General features: G+C 48.9%; 1 protein-coding gene across 1 annotated transcript in view; it reads left to right on the top strand.

Moving 5' to 3' along the window:
* GLDN (gliomedin) overlaps positions 1 to 18,008 on the top strand; it is a 64,037-nt gene that overhangs the window by 40,890 nt on the left and 5,139 nt on the right. The window contains exons 3-9 of the mRNA XM_045449747.1: positions 1,442 to 1,459; positions 1,829 to 1,936; positions 11,251 to 11,388; positions 13,399 to 13,536; positions 16,509 to 16,592; positions 16,690 to 16,815; positions 17,826 to 17,976. Of these exons, the coding sequence (XP_045305703.1) occupies positions 1,442 to 1,459; positions 1,829 to 1,936; positions 11,251 to 11,388; positions 13,399 to 13,536; positions 16,509 to 16,592; positions 16,690 to 16,815; positions 17,826 to 17,976 (763 nt within the window). The remainder of the gene's footprint in view (positions 1 to 1,441; positions 1,460 to 1,828; positions 1,937 to 11,250; positions 11,389 to 13,398; positions 13,537 to 16,508; positions 16,593 to 16,689; positions 16,816 to 17,825; positions 17,977 to 18,008) is intronic.

Genomic DNA, 18,008 nt, shown 5'->3' with positions numbered 1-18,008 from the left:
TGCTGCCCTACATCCACCCCACCAAGTACTTACTCAGCCTCATCTCTACACATGGCGGGTTGGCCTATCTTCCTCCTTTCTCTCACCCTGCATCGTTCAAGTTCCCACCCCTGTGCCTTTGCTCTTGCTGGCCCCCTACATGGGATGCCCAGCCCTCACCCCCATGGCCATGTCACGCCCATTGTTTCTTCAGTGTCACAGCTCAAGGCTCACTGTCTCTGGAGGCCTCAGATCACCACGTGTCCAGGCTGCTCAGTACTCCTTTGAGGGGTTGCTTCTCCGAAACTCCCTCACTCATATTTCATTGTGATTTCAAAGTGTCTGCCTTTCCCAGCTGGATTGTAAACACCGCAGACATAGGGACCAAGATTTCTGCTTCTTGGTTGATTTTAGCGCACACAGTAAGTGCTTAGTAAATGGTGGTCTTCTGCAAAGTCACAGACTTTGATTTATAGAAAGATCTTTCCACTTCAATAAGGGTATTCACTGTATGTGTTCTGGAGAAAAAAAGGACCTCAACTGCTCATGGCATAAGCTCACCAGCTTGTCTGAGTGCTTAAGTAAAATAATTGACAATAAGACTCTCCTATTTGTTTGGTTAGATTATGTGTAAATGGTTCATCTGAGCCCCTTAGATCCTAGGGTAATTACAGGTTACGCAAGGTGTTTGTTACCTGATCTGGGCACTCAGTTGTTCTCAGGCTATTTCATGTAACAGAAAGAGACCTGAGAACCAGCTTCTGCTCTCAATCACCCTTGGGGGCCTGGAGGAGACAAGCTGGCTGGGTGAGAGCTCTTAGAACTGCTTTCTTGTAACAGCCAGATCTCAGCCCTGCAATGACAACATGACCATTTGCTGACACTTACCTGTGCCAGGCTGCACTAGTGCCCTTCTGTGTTGCTACCAAACCTCATTTAATTAAGTTGGTTGCTTGCGAGATGACTGATTTATGAATCTGTGGTGAGGCCCACTCAGAAATTATTCTTGGTCCATTGAAACTTAAGCAGAAGTGGTTTTTATCAGCAAATGCTGAATTGCTTTTAAGGATGTTTTGGGCAAATATGCTGGGTTCTCCTTTGCTCAGTACTCTCGTTTTGAGAGAAACAGAGACAAGGTGAGTTGGGGAGGGGCAGAGAGAGGGAGAGAGAGAAATCCCAAGCAGGTTCCATACCATCAGCACAGAGCCCAGTGCAGGGCTCGAACTCCCGAAACCATGAGATCATGACCAGAGCCAAAACCAAGCTGGATGCTTAACCAATGGAGCCACCTAGGTACCCCTATACCAGGTTCTAAATAAAAGGCTTGGAGTGGTTGCTTAGGGCCAGTAGATGATTAGTACTTGTTAAGAGAGGGAAGGTGCTCTTTGATGTTGGGGTTGTGGTGCTGACTGCACTTTCTTCCACCCATGCTTTATCATCTAAATTTCTTTTTCTGTTGTAGGACCACCTGGCCCACCAGGTAAGAACCCATGGATTTTCCTATGTCATGGGGAGGATGTGGGGGGGACTAGTTCCCCAGGATCCCTCAGAAGGGACTGAGGTGGGAAGGGGGGTAGAATCTGGAGTCGGTCTTGACTATGAATGTGTCCCCCTCCTTCTTTCTACCCAAATTACCAGCTCTCCTGTCTCCTCCCACTTGAGAACCTGCCATTACCATTCCCCATCTGTCACTGCATCAGGTGGGGGCAGCACAAGTGGAAAATGAAGGGAAGAGGCAGGAGAAGATCTGGAAGAGGCGTCACCTGTCCAGTTTCACTGGCTCAAGGAAACCATGTTAACCCCAGTGAAGACTTTTTTAAATGTTCTTGTTTCCCATGTTTTGACGCAGGACCTCCGGGAGTTGGTGGGTTACCAGGACACAATGGATCAGATGGACAGCCTGGTCCCCAGGGCCCAAAAGGAGAAAAAGGAGCAACTGGAAAAAGAGGAAAAATGGGTATTTTGGCAACTTTCCTAGTTAATTTTTCCTTGTTACTTGTCTCAATTATTGCTTTTTGGATGGGCCAAAGCTGGATGTAGTGGGAGGAAACTGTTACATCTTTGCATGCAGAACTGGTTTAATTCTCGCCTGGAAACTATGAGCTGAGGTGCCAAGAGCATTCTTTTTAGTGCATCCCTAACAAAGGTTTATATCCAACTGGAGAGCAGCCTCCCTGGGAACTGACTCCCGCTCTTCTGCCTGCTCTGATGCAGACTGACAGATGCCAGGGGCAGGGGCAGCCCAGGGACACTCCCTGGGCTGTGTGATGGCTGATGGCCCACAGGGTCCAAGGCAGCTCAGTCCACAGAAGGCCAGCCATTACAGCTTTAATTGCGGAACAGAATTCATCCTTACGTGTTGATAATAATCATAATTATAAATGAGCATCGGTGTTGAATAACGATGGCTATCAGTGTGCAGACATTTTGTTTACCCCAGAAAGGCCCCAGAAATGTAATCCAATCCTGAGGATTCAGCCCTGAGCATTCTGAGGGCCAACTATGAGGGGGAGGAGACCACCATGCTAGCATTGGGTATGGAGCAGGTGGCAAAAGAGTGATGTTCAAAAAGGTTTACAGATCCCAGGCTTTGAAGAGGCATACTTGATATGCAGCCCACAACCCAGTGAAGCTATGAAAGAAAACAAGTTCATTCATTTACATAACACCTATTTATATGGCAGGTACTATTCTAGGTGCTGGAGATCCAGAAATGAAAAAGCTGACAAGATCCCTACCTTCATGAAACTTACATTCTAGTCTGGGAAGATTGATAATAAACAAGATAAATAAGTAGACGGTATCATCTTACATGGTGCTAAGTGGTACAGAGAAAACACAGTGGCAAGGAAATTGACCGACAAGTGTGTGTATGTGGTGGGTAGGGAGGGGGGTACTGTAGATGGAGAGGCCAGGTAAGGCCTCCTTAGATGGGACGTTTAAGCAAACACCTGGAGGAAGGGAGAGAGGGAGCCATGGGGTGTCTGCGGGGGAGAGGATTCCAGCAGAGTGTGTGAGTCCAGTGTGCCCACAGGGTCTGAGGATCAGCAAGATGACCAGGGTCGCCGGACAGAGGGATACAAAGCGAATGCGGTGGAGTTGATGCCAGAGAGGTAGCGGCCAAATCAGGTTGACCCTGGGCATCTCAAGGACGGTGGTTCGTACTCAGACTGAGCTGGGAGGATTTGCAGCAGTGCAGAGACCTTCCCAGATTCACTGGGAGAGGATCGCCCTGGCAGCTATGCTGATGGAGGCTGTGGGAGGGGAGGGAGGAGGCACCAGTGGAGCACTGAGAGGTGCCAGAGTCTGTGTATCAGTGGACATTGGGCGAATCCTTGGTTTCCCAGAGATCCCGTGGACTCTAAACAAAGATGCAGATCCTCTCTGCAGCTGTCTCGCAGCAAGAGAGGCCTCTGGGGATCAGCACTGTTAGAATGAGAACACTAAGGTTGAGCAGAGAACTTGAGTCATTAAGGGCCCAGGCAGTTGTTCTCGCCCAGGGCCAGGGGAAGGGGAGACTAGCACCAGCCTAGATGTACAAACACAAGGATTATTTGATGAGCCTGGTTCTATGGAGAGGTTGTTGGAAGTACCGCTCAGCTGTGGGCCAACTCAGATTCTGACCTGGACCACCGAACTCCAGTGCAAGGGCCCAGTCACCCTGCCGGAGCCCTGAAGCTGATCTTTAGCCTGGGATGGGTTGGCATTCCTACCCGGCACTCGGTGCTCTTGCAAGGAGGAGAGACCAGCTAGCCAGGGGGCCTGCACTTTGTTCTGAGGGCATCAAGAAGCCACTGAGGGGTTGCAAGGAGTAGAGAGTGACAAGACCAGGCCTGCTTTTCTAAAACAACACCGTGGCTGCTGCATGGAGAGCACATGAGAGGAACAAGGACAGAAGTAGAGAGACAGACAGTTCAGAAGCTACTCAGTGTGTAGGTAGAGGGGACGGCAGCTCGGAGTGTGAGGAGACCAGTGCAGGTGAGTGATATCCTGCGGTGAAATCAGCAGTACCCGGTGGTGGGTGGATATAAGGAGAAAGGGGGAGGGAGACCACCAAACTGACTCTGAGATCTCTGTCCCTGATGACTGCTCTTTCCTGAGGAGGGGAGCCCCGTATCAACTCAGGTTCAAGCATAACTCAGCATGGGAGGTGCTGAGATGCCTTGAAATGCCCAGGCGGAGATGTCAGGGGGCCTTGGCGATGCAGGCAGGTCTATAGTCAGAGGAGACCCTGGGGCCAGAGGTATACATAAGGGGGTCACCTGAAGTAGTGGGCATGTGCGCACGGGTGCCCTCACTTTTGGAGGGAGCTAACAGGAGAGGAGGGCTTGGGTTGAGCCCTGAGAAGCAACAACATCTGAAGACCAAGCAGGAGGGGAGGAACCAGCAAAGGAGGCCAAGGACAGAACTGAGTAGCAAGAGGAATAGCAAGAGAGGGTGGGGACATCTGTCAGCAAGTATTTATTGAGCACGTTCCCAGTTCTAGAGGGGAAACACAACAGATGCAGCCCCTATTCTGGAACTTTCCATCTTTGGTGGGAAGGCAAAAAATTACCAGTCAATAATCAAATACATCTGCAGTCACAATGTGAGATGCCTATCTGAAGGAAAGAACAGAGTGTGAAGAGATGGAATACAAAGAGGGAGGGTCAGGGAAGTAAAGTCTGAGGTCAGACTTGAAGGAAGAAAGCGCACAGAGGGTGGTGCACACCTACAGCACACAGCCCAACAGGTGTGGCTGGGGGAAGGGACGTGTGCAGGGAGGTGAGGCTGGAGGCAGGGATCAGGCCCTTCCAGAGCCTTCAGGTCAGTGGTCTGGGTCTCCCGGTCAGCTCCCAGGAAGGCACCACAGGGTCTCATACAGGATGTGACCCACTGGGCCAGGGTCATGACCATGGAGAAGGAAGGATTGTGATTCCAGCTGAGAGTGTGATTCCAGGATCAATAGTGGTTTGCCAGGCAGGGGTGGGAGAGAGGAGGAGTGGGTGCACATTCCAGAAAGAGGGAACAACAAGTGCTATTTCTAAAAACAGGAAAAAGAGCCTGTGTTCCACAGAGACAGGACTCAGGCTGGACCACACCCTCTAGCAGTGGTCCTCTGAACAAAGCATGCAAATAGGTAGTATTTACTGTCAGGCATGCTACCAAGTACTCTCTTCACTTACCTTAATGTGGTCTTCAAAATAACCCTAAGGAGGTGAATATTTGGGTTGGCCATAATTTTTCCGGATGAAAAAGCCTTATTTTCTGTTTCTACAACAGGCCAAACCCACCCATGCCCCAGGACCTTTGCACTGCTGTGCCCACTGACTGGAATACCCTTTCCCTGCCGTTCCTGCATCTAGTCCTGGTTCAGGTGTCAGCTCATGTGTCATCCTTCTTCCAGTTCATCCCTGACCTCTGTGTCTAGCCCCTGCCTCACAAACATAGTCACGTTCCCTGTTCTTTCAAAACACATATCCCTCCCCCAAAATTCCTTGCATTTGCTTGTCAATGCACCGATGATCTGATTCCCTAGGGAGAATGTGAGGTCCATGACGGTCAAGCCATGTCTGTCTGCTTAGTCCTAACCTCCAGGGCCTGGGACACCCGGAGAAGTGGGGCAATAATGTCATTGTTGAAACGAATAGACATAACTTGTCCAATGTCAAAAAGGTAAGAAGCAGAGGAGGCAGGACCTGAAACCAGGTCTCTCTGACTCCTGGACCCTGCCTCTTTTTTAAAAAAGAATTTTTTTAACGTTTTTATTTATTTTTGAGACAGAGAGAGACAGAACATGAACGGGGGAGGGGCAGAGAGAGAGGGAGACACAGAATCGGAAGCAGGCTCCAGGCTCTGAGCCATCAGCCCAGAGCCCGACGTGGGGCTCGAACTCACAGACCGCGAGATCGTGACCTGAGCTGAAGTCGGACACTTAACCGACTGAGCCACCCAGGCACCCCTGGACCCTGCCTCTTAAACAGGTCCACACTGAACTTCCAGGATGGAGGGGGTGGCCCCGAGTTGTGAGAGCGGCGTCACCAGAGGTACCACAGAGTGGGAGCTGTGCCGTTAATTACTGAAGGACACAGGGCTGCTCACCCCCTTGGGCCTGAGCCTAATGCCGAGTCTTACTGTGAGGGCCAGGAGGTGGCCAGTCATTCAAAGAAGTCTGCAGGACACGTGCAAGAACATGCAGTTCAGTGCGTAATAACCTGGCAGGGAGACAGAGTTGGCTTTGTGCCTCTTATTTCCTGCCCTGCTTTCAGACAGAGGAGTGCAGTGGAATGAGTCCCAGGAGCATCTGCCTCTGTCCCTGACTGGCTCTGAGGCCTTGGACAGGTCACTGTACCATAGGGCCTTGCCTTGGTCTCACCTGTACACTGAGGAGGGTGGGTTCCCACAAGTCCTACATGGTTTCCAGTTTTTAAATAGTCTTCTTCCGTGCTTGTCTCTGAAGGAGAGACCATGTCTTATGTATTCTATTATTTGGCACAGCTCTCTGCCAGGCCCAGGTGAGGCTCAATAAAGAATTGATGAATGAAGTATACAGGCGTGCATGCATACGTGTGTGCATGAATAAGAAGAATAGAGCATAGCTTCCTCCATAATAGCTTCCCATCCAGTTGAAAGAGAGGATGTATCTTACACACGGCAGATACTCAAAAGCTGGTTGTTCGGATATGAAGACTGCTTTCTACTGCACAGCAGGTAATACTGCCAGAAGAGAAAGCTGAACTTTCCTGTGCAAACAATGGACAAACGGGGCCCTGTGTAGATGGGTTGTGTAGTAGGGCTAAGTGTAAGGAACAAGAGAGAGAAGTGTGATCAATATCTCAGAAGTAATTAGAGGGGAGCTGGGGAGGGCGTTGCATGGGGAGAACAGGAAGACTGAGCCCAGAGAGACTATTAGTGAGACTGCCCCTGGATGCTAGTGGGGACCCAGGCAGGATCATGTCTGCAGGAGGCAGCGGGGGGCCTCTGTAGGCTCTTGAGAAGATGAAAAACCTGATGAAACCAGAGGAAAGGGATCTAAAACCACTGTTTCCAGGAGACTGAAGTAGGAGAGATAACCCTCAGATTCCGCCCTTGGCTGAACAACGATGGAATAGCATGGAGCTGATGGCATGGGCCAGGTTTGGGCCCTGGCTCTTCTACTTACTAGCTGTGTGTCCTTGGGCAAGTTGCTTAATCACTCTGTGCCAGTGTCCTCATCTGTAAAATGGGGACAATAGCAGTATCAACCTCATAATGTCATTTATAAGATTAAATGAGATATATATATGTAGTGCTTAGAACAGGGCCTGACACATACTAAGTGCTATATTAGTATTAGCTGTTGTTTCCAAAACTTGATTTTAATCCAAAAGGAAATCTAAGTTGAAATGCCAGTATTCATTTGAAAGCACTGACTGAGGTTTGGAGAGAGAGACCTAAAGGGTCTTAAATGTTGTCAATTTTGCAACTAACATCTTTGATGAAGTCTGACATTCTCTTGCCTCAAAACCAAGAATTTTCTTTTTTTCCATCTGTCTCTCACTTTCTCATTAAGAGTTAATACTGCATTGTCGTCTTGAAAAATGGAATCCTCATAAAACAGAAATAAATGCTCTCCTCTTAATCTTGGGACTGGGTTTCCTGTGACACCCTCTGGCTCCCTTGTGCCTCCCTGCCTCAGTCAGTGACAGATGGTTCTGCCAGAAATAAGCCGTCCTCCCTCACCCCCTGCCGTGAAGATGCTGGCGTTGACCCCAGGGACATCACACAACCCCAAACTCTAAAGCTGGTGAGACAGTTTGTTTTGCGTGGGCACCACTGGAGAAGGAAAATAGCAGAGAGACACTTGCAGCATGTGAGTCAGGCAAGAAGCTGGCCTCTCTTCTCTGCAGAATGTGCTGACTCAAGCCCGCCAGAAATCACGGGACACACCATGTCAGGGGCCAGGCTACACAGTGGAACAGCATTGCTGTGCACTGCTGAGGCTGGCCAGGCTGGAAAGTGCCGCTCACGGCGCCTCTGATGGTGAATGCGGTTAGGTGGTGCTGTCCTTCTGACGTGGCACGGCCAGGGCACGGCCAAGGTGGGACGAGAGGAAACTTTGTCGGAGGCATTGGTTGTAAGAGAAACGCCGTGTAGAGACAAAGCATCCCCCACCCTTTCAGAAGGAAAACTTAAAAATGATCATGCACACCCAGCTAAGAATCAAAATATATTCTTTTTTTAATTTTTTAAAATAAGTTTTCTTTATTTTTGAGAGGCAGAGAGAGACAGGGTGTGTGTGGGGGAGGGGCAGAAAGAGAGAAAGACACAGAATCTGAACAGGCTCCAGGCTCCAAGCTGTCAGCACAGAGCCTGATGTGGGGCCCAAACTCACCAACCGTGAGATCATGACCTGAGCTGAAGTCAGACGCTCAACTGACTGAGCTACCCAGGCGCCCCAAATCAAAATATATTCTTAAGCAGAGGTCTTTAAGATCTTTGGTTCTGGGTACTCACCCCTGTGGGGGCAGCATTACAACAGCTGCCTTACGGTATGAACGTTTTCTTTTTTTTTTTTTTTAATTTTTTTTTTAATTTTTTTTTCAACGTTTATTTATTTTTGGGGGGACAGAGAGAGACAAAGCATGAACGGGGGAGGGGCAGAGAGAGAGGGAGACACAGAATCGGAAACAGGCTCCAGGCTCTGAGCCATCAGCCCAGAGCCTGACGCGGGGCTCGAACTCACGGACCGCGAGATCGTGACCTGGCTGAAGTCGGACCGCTTAACCGACTGCGCCACCCAGGCGCCCCTTTAATTTTTTTTCTAATGTTTATTTATTTTTGAGACAGAGAGAGACAGAGCATGAACGGGGGAGGGTCAGAGAGAGAGGGAGACACAGAATCCGAAGCAGGCTCCAGGCTGTGAGCACAAGCTCTGAGCCTTAGCACAGAGCCCGACGCAGGGCTCGAACCCACAGACCATGAGATCATGACCTGAGCCGAAGTCAGACACTCAACCGACTGAGCCACCCAGGCGCCCCCAGTATGAACGTTTTCCTGATTCATATGTGGCCTTTTAGAGAAGGAAAAGAAAAGACATACACGGAAGGAATAAAGGCGAAGAAGGGGAAACTGGATGCTGATGCAGTAAGGCTCTTTGTGACTAGAATAAATGCCTGAAAAAAAAAAAACCTGAAATAACTAGAAAATACCATTTCCCTGAGCATTGCTGAATCGGGGTCATGTGAAACCTTTAGAAGGTTATCAGTTACGCCTGGTGCAATGTGCTGGCCAGACTCTATGGCAACGTTCTAGTCTTTTGTGTCCTTCAGATAATGTGCCAAATTGCCTATTTAAAATACTGACAAAAGGACGTCTTCGTGTGCAGAGGTCACTGATTAAGGGCTCTTCTTAAATGAGTGAACCACTTTCCAGCAAGGTGTCCTAATGACTGTGGGCAGGGATGACCCAGAACCATGGGTTTTCAGAGCTGTTGTGAGAGATGTATGATGAGCCATGCCCTCCCCCCCACCCCCCAGTGGGCTTGGTTTGCCATCTGTGTGACGGAATCCATAGCAGAGCAAGTGCCCACAACGGAAGGGCTGCCCCTACTCTTGTTCACATCCTCTTCCACTGTGTTCCCAGCTCTTCACTGGGAATTGGGCGTCCCAGTGCATGACACCCACCCGACATCACCACTGGCAGAGGCAGGCAAGCCGGCGCCTCCTACTCCCTCTGCCACAGCTGAATTTCATGGTTTTTGTGCAGGTGTGGTTTTTATGGTTGGTTGAAGTCCAGCAGCCGTTTCTCTGCTCACTGTGTTGTCTAACAGTGATCAGTACTTTAAGGTTCTTGAGCACACTGCTGTCTTCCTTGGGGCGGTCCGTAGCTGGAAGAGCAAAAACCACATTGAACATTTATCACTTCCCAGCATAAAGAAAAGGTGCCAAGAACTGCAGCTGTAGGTTTTGGGGGGATACTGCCTTTGATGGCAATGCAGAGTATTCCAGTACGATCTGTGATATGATGTGATATAATAACTTCCCCATTGCTGACAGGACTTGAGAAGGGCCTATTAGATAGTGCAGAGGGGCTTTTAGGGTAGGGTGGGAGGTTACTCCGAGTCACCTCTGAGGTGCCTTCCAATCCCTAATCCTCTGATTCTCTTGAGACAGTTCTGTTGGGATCCTATGGGGCTGGTAGCAAGTGGGTCCAGATTTTAAAATCTGGGGGCGCCTGGGTGGCTTGGTCGGTTAAGTGTCCAACTTTGGCTCAGGTCATGATCTCACGGTCCGTGATTTTGAGCCCCACGTCAGGCTCTGTGCTGACAGCTCAGAGCCTGGAGCCTGTTTCAGATTCTGTGTCTCCCTCTCTCTGACCCTCCCCCGTTCATGCTCTGTCTCTCTCTGTCTCAAAAATAAATAAAAACGTTAAAAAAATTTTTTTAAATCTAGAGGGAGGATCAATGCAAATAATGGTGCTGCTGTCTGGAAACTACCTACCAGCAGTGCATAGTAATCATATTATGCACCGAGTTTGCTTCCTTTCTCTCAGGGATCAGAATGCTGTACTCTCCATAGTCCGTGCTGAGATGGGCCATTGCATAGATTCTTACCTATTTTGAGCTGTGAGTGACAGGTCTGCAATTCCCATAGTCAGGACTCCCTGGGAACAGAGGCAGACATTTCACACACAGCATCGTGTTCACACTATCATCATCCCTCTTCATGCTTGTGCTAGAGCAACTCAACCTGTTTTGCTATTTTGATTAAAAGCATTTTGCATTGAAGTGTCACAAAAAAGGAACCAGAGATGGAATCAGAAGATCTCTGCCTGCTCACTTAGTGGCATCAGTGATAACCACTGTAAGCCTGAGTTCCAGCTTCTATGAAATGACAGTAAGGATATGTTACTAGCTCACCACTCCAGTATGTGGTGAGAATAAACCAAGTAATGCATGTACCCTTCTAGCACCGAAAAGTCCCATCTGAGTGCTCCACTCTTCCTGCATGGCAAACTTCTGATCAGGCCTTACCTTCCTTCTGCCCTTGCTGTGATTGTCCCTTTCTGGTCCACTCCTCTCTCTTCAACCCGTTGGCTCAGGCAAATGTCTTTAAAATATTCAGAAGAGCCACCTGGAAATACTATTTGTCAATGAATTTATAATCATGCTGCTGTCCTAAAATGGTTACAGAGTCTTCTGCATTTGGCTCCTGAAGCCACTTCATCTTAAACGTACAAAGTACAATATCACAAAGTCGTGTACCAGAGTTTCTTGCGCTATAGGCTAATAAATTATTTTTCCCCCCTCAGGGCCACCTGGAGCCACAGGAATTCCAGGGGAAAAGGGAGACCCTGGTGAGCTGGGTTTGACTGGAAATGAGGGCCCACCAGGGCCAAAGGGGGACAAAGGAGACAAAGGAGATGTGTCCAATGATGTGCTCCCCACAGGTAAGTGGCTGGCACTTGGGCTGTCTCCCAGGGTGATCAGGCCCACAAACCAGCCTGGTTTTTGTACAGAGGCAGCACAGGTTTTCTCTCCTTTTCTACTTTGCGTGCCCATCTGCTTTGCAGCATGTTTTAGAGTGCTGTGCTTCCAAGAAGGAAAAAACTGTGCATGTTACCCCAAGGTTGGCGAGACCAAATCTGAGATCTCAGCATAAACAGTTTAGATAATTCAGGTCTAAACATCATGATTTGATTGAATTAGGATGACAGGAGCTTCCTTTTTCCAAATATCTATTAAGCCTAGCACAATATAGAATAAGACAAGTAAGCAAGCAATTTAAGATACCTCAGAGGACAAACTGACAGAAAGCTCAGGCATTTTCTTCACAATCGAGGTAGGATCATCTTCAGACCTTAATCCTCAGCTTTTGGATATAGAATTGGGCAGACACAGTTGCTGATCTTCTTTTTCTGGCTTCCAGCCCAGGTTTAAAGCAGATGGATGTCATCTGGGGTGGGGTGGGGAGGTAGAGGCACAACAAACCAGAAGGACAATCACATGGTGGAAAGACTGTGGTGGTGGTGACAGCTGATGGGCATGGAGGAGGAAGGGGCAGAAGAATTTTAAAAGCACAGTACTTCAGAGACATAACTATCCTATTAATGTAGTCAATAAACCTTTTTGAATATCAAAGAACACCATTTATGAATTAGAGACTTTGGTAGTAGCTGAGAATATGAATATGAAAATGAGTAAGACAGGACATCTGTCCTCAAGAAGCTAGGATGATAGATGTTCAAGAATAATGACCCTGAAACAGTCACCCATCTAGCCACTCAAAATTTGTTGAGCACTTACTCTTTGCCAGGCACTGTGCTAGGACCAAAGCATCAAGGAAAGCTCAAGTTATGTTTAGCATGCTTTGTTTCATACACAGGGAAGTTGCTATGCAAAATATATATAATTTAAGAAGTATTTTGACAGGATCATAGATTTGTGAATAAACTTGGAAAATACGAGATCGTGTTATACTTCACTTCTATGGGAATCTACACATCCAGAACACCGCACTCCCCTATACTACTGAACAAGTGAGGGGTGATGACAAACCATTCAGAAAAGCAACATCACTGAGTGTACCCCAATTCCAGAGATCAGGCAGAGCTGAGTATTCCCTGGTCAGAGAGCAGACAAGGCCTATGAGGGCAGATCATGTCTGCTCTACCTACAGATCTCTGCCCCTTTCTGAGTGGGCTTGGACCTGCCTCTAGCCTCTGTGGCCCTGGCTTGCCCACTCACACCAGTGACCTCAGTGGGTTATCACAGGGCAGGACAGGGAGGATGAGACTCAGTCTGGAAGTAAAGAAACAGGCTCAGAGGGTTAAGCTGCCTGCCCAAGGTCACAGGCTGGACAAGATCTCCTGATTTCTCTTACCACACAGAGCAGTGCTTCTCATACCTGGCAGCATATTAGGAGGTTTTAAAAAATACAGATGACCAATCTCCTCACCATTTTGATCTAACTGTTCTGGATGGGGTCCAAGCAGTAGAATTGTGTTAGACTGACTCTAGGTGACTCTAATAAGCAGTCAGGGTTGAGATCCTTCAACGTGGCCAGTGACATGAGCTTGAGCTTTGGTGTGAGACATACCTGAGGTTAAGTTGCAGGCCTGTTCCCGGTTGTGACCATGGGCAAAGCACTGAACTTCCCCGAGACTGAGGTCACTGAGGAGCTACTAATACTGTCTCACAGAATGGTTGGGAAGAACAATGGAGGGGGAGTTGTGTAAACTTCTTAGTGCAGTTCCTGGCATCTAGTTGGAACTCAACATCTGCCATGGGTACTTTCTCGACTTTGGATGGCCAGGGCTAGAATACAGTTATGCCTGGGAATGGGGGCTCATCAGTCCTCCCCAGGGCTGTTCATTCTCTTTTCCCCTGGGAGAAACCCATCTCTGTTTATGGCTCTTGAATCAATCTCTCTCCCTGCACCCCTTTCTCTCTCTCTCCAGGTGCCAAAGGTGACCAAGGCCCACCTGGCCCGCCTGGCCCACCTGGACCCCCAGGCCCTCCAGGTCCCCCAGGACCCCCTGGAAGCAGAAGATCTAAAGGCCTACGGCAGCCAAACATGTTCAATGGCCAGTGCCCAGGTTACCAGCCCCTGCCCCTGCCCCAGAGAACCCACCCCTTCAGCTAATGATCCCAAACTCTCGGGCTTTACCCAGGCTTTGCAACCAGATTTTTTTTTTTTTTTGGGGGGGACAGAGAGACACAGAGCATGAATGGGGGAGGGGCGGAGAGAGAAGGAGACACAGAATCGGAAACAGGCTCCAGGCTCTGAGCCATCAGCCCAGAGCCCGACGCGGGGCTCGAACTCACGGACCGCGAGATCGTGACCTGGCTGAAGTCGGATGCTTAACCAACTGCGCCACCCAGGCGCCCCCTGCAACCAGATTTTTTAAACAGAGGGAGATTCTGCCGAAAGCTAGAGATTCCCCCCTTGCAACATGCAAATGGCTTGGGCAGTCTGCCCCAGGGGAGAACTGGTAGCAGGTTTAGAATTGGGTCCCACACCCTTCCCTCATCACTCTCCCCTCATCTGTCACCAGTCTATTCCTCTTCTTTGCCAAATTCACCATCCCTTTCCCCTGAAAGGGTCTCAAAGGCTAAGCTATTTACTCTGGGAACGTGAAGGGCTTGACTGATGCTGGGGAGTTGAGGGGGAGGTTCAGATTGGTTAACTCCCCACAGTACTACAGTTCTGCCCTCACCACCGCAAAGCTTTGTGTGCTAACCACGTGCAGGGCACAGTGCTAAGTACTTGGTTCACGAAATGATACAGGAATCGGTATTGCCACCAAATTATAGATACAAAACTGAAATGCTAAGGAGCTATTGTAGCTTACCCAACGTCACTCAATTAGTAAGTGACAGAGCTTGGATTCAAACCCATGTCTGCCTGCCTCTAAAGTCCTTCTCTTAGAGCATCTTCCTTTCAGAAATGGAAATCCACACATTGAGACTAAGCCAACCCAGGGCAAGGGACGCCTGATCTCTGGCAGGCCAAGAGGACTTGTCAGTCGGCCAATCTGTGACAGAGGTGGACATAGGATTGAAAGCTAATTAGAAATCAAGGGCCATATAAATAGAAAATAGTTCTAAGATGATGCTAGAACTTCTTCCCAAGTGGTGACCCGGGACCGACTCCTGGTCAGGCCACGAGAAGGCACCACTTGATGGCATCATGTCAGTGGCAAACAGAGAGGAGGATACCGACTGGAGTTTCTTTCACACTTGCTGTGGGCTTCCCTGCTGCTTTCCTACATGGTCTTTAGTTCTGTTTGGTGCCCTGGTCTTTTAGGAAGGCTTTTGGGGACACACATCAGCTGTCAAAGTGGGCAAATCAGTGCTTTCAAAGATGTCACCCCCACCCCACCCCCCAGTCAGTGCAGCCTGATTATGATTCTGCCCAGCAGTTAGTTAGAAATCACAGCCTCAGGGCCGAGCTACCCCCCTCAGCCTGGGGCTCAGCACCACCCCCTCTGTTAGTTTCAGCCCTTTGTTCAGCTGCCCTTGGAGAATGAGCTGAACAGGAACCTTCGCCTGGAAGAAGGGAATCTGACTTGAGCTTTTGCAGAGTCCCCATTTGCCAAAGACTATGTCAGCCAGGGCATGGGTGCTGGAGCAACACCTGCCTCTGCCTGGCCTGCCTACTGAGCAGGGGCTGGGCCTCAGAGTTGTGAAAACTGCTTTAAAGTAGAGGCAATAATCTCCCACTCGGCCTCCTAGAAATGAGTCCTCTGTTGCCAGGCATCTTGCATCTGAACTTGGCCTTCTCTCCTGCTCCAATTCCATTTCTTTAAGCTCCCTCCCGCCCCCACAGCTTTAGAAGCAGGCTGGTACAACATGAATTAATGAGAGCCTTTTCTTTAGATGATGAACAGGAGGGTCTCTCTGTCCCTTTCCTGTACAAAACCCAAGTTCCTTAGTAGAAAGTCCAGATGAAACTCAGAGGCAGCAGAATTGCATGGGGAGCGGGGAATCATAACAGATTCCCCAAAACTGCTTTCATCAGGGGACAGGAGGACTCGAGGCAAATATAGGCTCATCCTGCTAGAAAGAAGCTTAGACTGCAGAGGGTCCTGCCCTTTATTTTACTAATAAAAAAATCTCTCCAGATTATTCCATGAGCTGCTCTTGGGACAATGGAGGTAATCCTTTCTATCTAGCAACTACAGGTGACTTGAACTTCTTAGAATTTGTCTAGGCAAGTGGACCTGAACTTCTCTGGAAAGCCTGATTTGCCTCAGCCTGCCCCAGACCAGGTCCTTCTCCCCAGCCGACCCACTCCCTGTCTTCACACTGGTATATTCCTCCCCTCCTTCTCTGTCCTACTTCTGCTGCCCCAAGACGCCTCTTCACCAAGGTCTGACTTAAGCCCATCTGTTAAAGGTAACAATTACAACCCAGGCCTGATGGCTTCTTGCTTAGGTATAGCTTCAAACCAACTATAAATTGGGCGCCTGTCAAGGACCTACATCCCGTAGACCTTCAAGCAGACACAGGTGGGAAGTGGTAGGGGGGAATTCAAACATCTCTGGGCTCCTTCTTCTGTGATGCCTCCCTCTGGCATCCAGAAAGACAGGGTAAAGGGGGCCACCCTCTCATGAGGACCCATCATCTTCCCTGAAAGTGAAAATCCTTCCTGGAAAATGCAATCCATGATAGTGATACCTACCACCTGCCCAGAGGGGCCAGGAAATTATCAGTAAGTCTCTTCCCACCTCCCACCCCCCCCCCCAGAATTCTGAGGGCTTGGACAGGCCACTTTTTCCCTTTTACTGACAGCCTCTTGAGATTGTATTACTTTAGCAACTGTGCTCCTAGAAAGCGTATTAGGAACTCACCAAGTGGTGGAGGTGAGGGGCGAGGGTGGGGAATTGGGAGTATATGACTTGTTGCTTAAAAGCAAGCAACCAAAAAACTTGGTAGACCTATTCTAAAGAATGCTTATAGGACTAGAGTCTGGAATGAGGTGGGGGAGAGCACCAATAATAAAGTTACATGAGTCTCACTGCGCTGCCTGCATTGGCTCTGATCATTGCTGTTGTCGTTGTTTTAGGGGAGACATGCGCCATACCAAATGATGATACCTTGGTTGGAAAAGTTGATGAGAAAGGCGGGGAACACCATTCTCCACAAGCAGGTGCAGAGGCAAAGCATCTTGTTTTGAAATTCAGAAATTGGATGTCTTAAAGTCATAATTAGTAGGTGAATGACTTTCCTTTCTCCTCTTTTGACAGAATCCATGATCGCTTCCATTGGAAATCCAACACAAGTACTGAAAGTTAAAGAGACATTTGGGACTTGGATAAGAGAGTCTGCTAACAAGAGTGATGAGCGGATCTGGGTGACTGAACATTTCTCAGGTACCTTCACTTGACAATGACCCACATCATTGTGGTAGTTGTGCCTTTAATCTGTTGCCTGCCTTCAGGCTTCTTCTATCTCTGTGTGTCTGAAATCCCTGGTGACTGGTGTCACAGAACTGCCCTTTATTTCAGACAGCACAAATGAGTGGGCAGAACACTTTTCTCAGTTGAGCACACTGGTGACAAGCCTTGCAGTTCAGGTCACAAGGACATGACCGGGGTATTCCGAACTTAGCTTACCCAGAAGGAAGCAAATATCATGATGACTCCAGTCTTAAAAAGCCCCAAACCATAATGTGGAAGAAATATCAGACAAATTCTTGTGCACTGTCCATCTTTCGTTAAGGAGAGTACTTTTGGCCATCTTTCTCAGATATCTGTTGGACAGAGAGCCCAGGGGAGAAGGTGAAGCGCCATCTTGCAGACACACTGCATCTAAGCATGACCCTAGTTATACTGCCCAGAGGGACGTGGTCAGGGATTGCCAGTGAGGGTAGCAGTAGCCTCATTCCAGAAGGGGTCTGACCATATTCACTGGTCAGAGCGATAGCTGAGACACTCTGCTCCATTTCATCAGGGCCAAGTGATCAGCGGGTAGTGACTGCGTGGGTTGCCAGCCAAGAAGGACGCTGGCTCAGAAGGAAAGAGGAACACTGTGAATTAGCAGTGGCAGGAGGAGGCAGGAGGTGACTGCCCAAGTGCCAAGTGTTTGCTGTTCCCAGTACAGGCCTATATTGGTCTGATAGATTTTATAAACAATCTAGGGTATGCTGGGAGGGAGTGATACAGTTTTCCTAGGAGAAGTAAAGCCAACTCTGTGGCTCCTACCTTTGAAGCATGGTTCAGGAATCCAGAGAAGAGAACTTGACTTTAAGTTTCGGAGTCTGAGACTCTAACCTGGACATGAACCCTTGCAGGACACCTCACTCTCAAGTTCCCTCTTTCTAACTCTCTCCCCTGACTCCCTCCCAAGCTGTGATTGCCTCTCCCTGGCTTTCCCCCTGCAGGCATCAGGGTGAAGGAATTCAAAGACCAACCCTCCCTGTTGAATGGCAGTTACACTCTCGTGCATCTCCCATATTATTTCCATGGCTGCGGGCATGCCGTTCACAACAACTGTCTCTACTACCACAAAGGAGGCTCCAACACCATAGTGAGGTGAGTCATTTGGGTCACAGCTGTCTTTCCAC

This window comes from Leopardus geoffroyi, chromosome B3 (assembly GCF_018350155.1).
Source record: "Leopardus geoffroyi isolate Oge1 chromosome B3, O.geoffroyi_Oge1_pat1.0, whole genome shotgun sequence".
Lineage (NCBI taxonomy): Eukaryota > Metazoa > Chordata > Mammalia > Carnivora > Felidae > Leopardus > Leopardus geoffroyi.
This window is presented reverse-complemented; position numbering and strand designations above follow the sequence as displayed.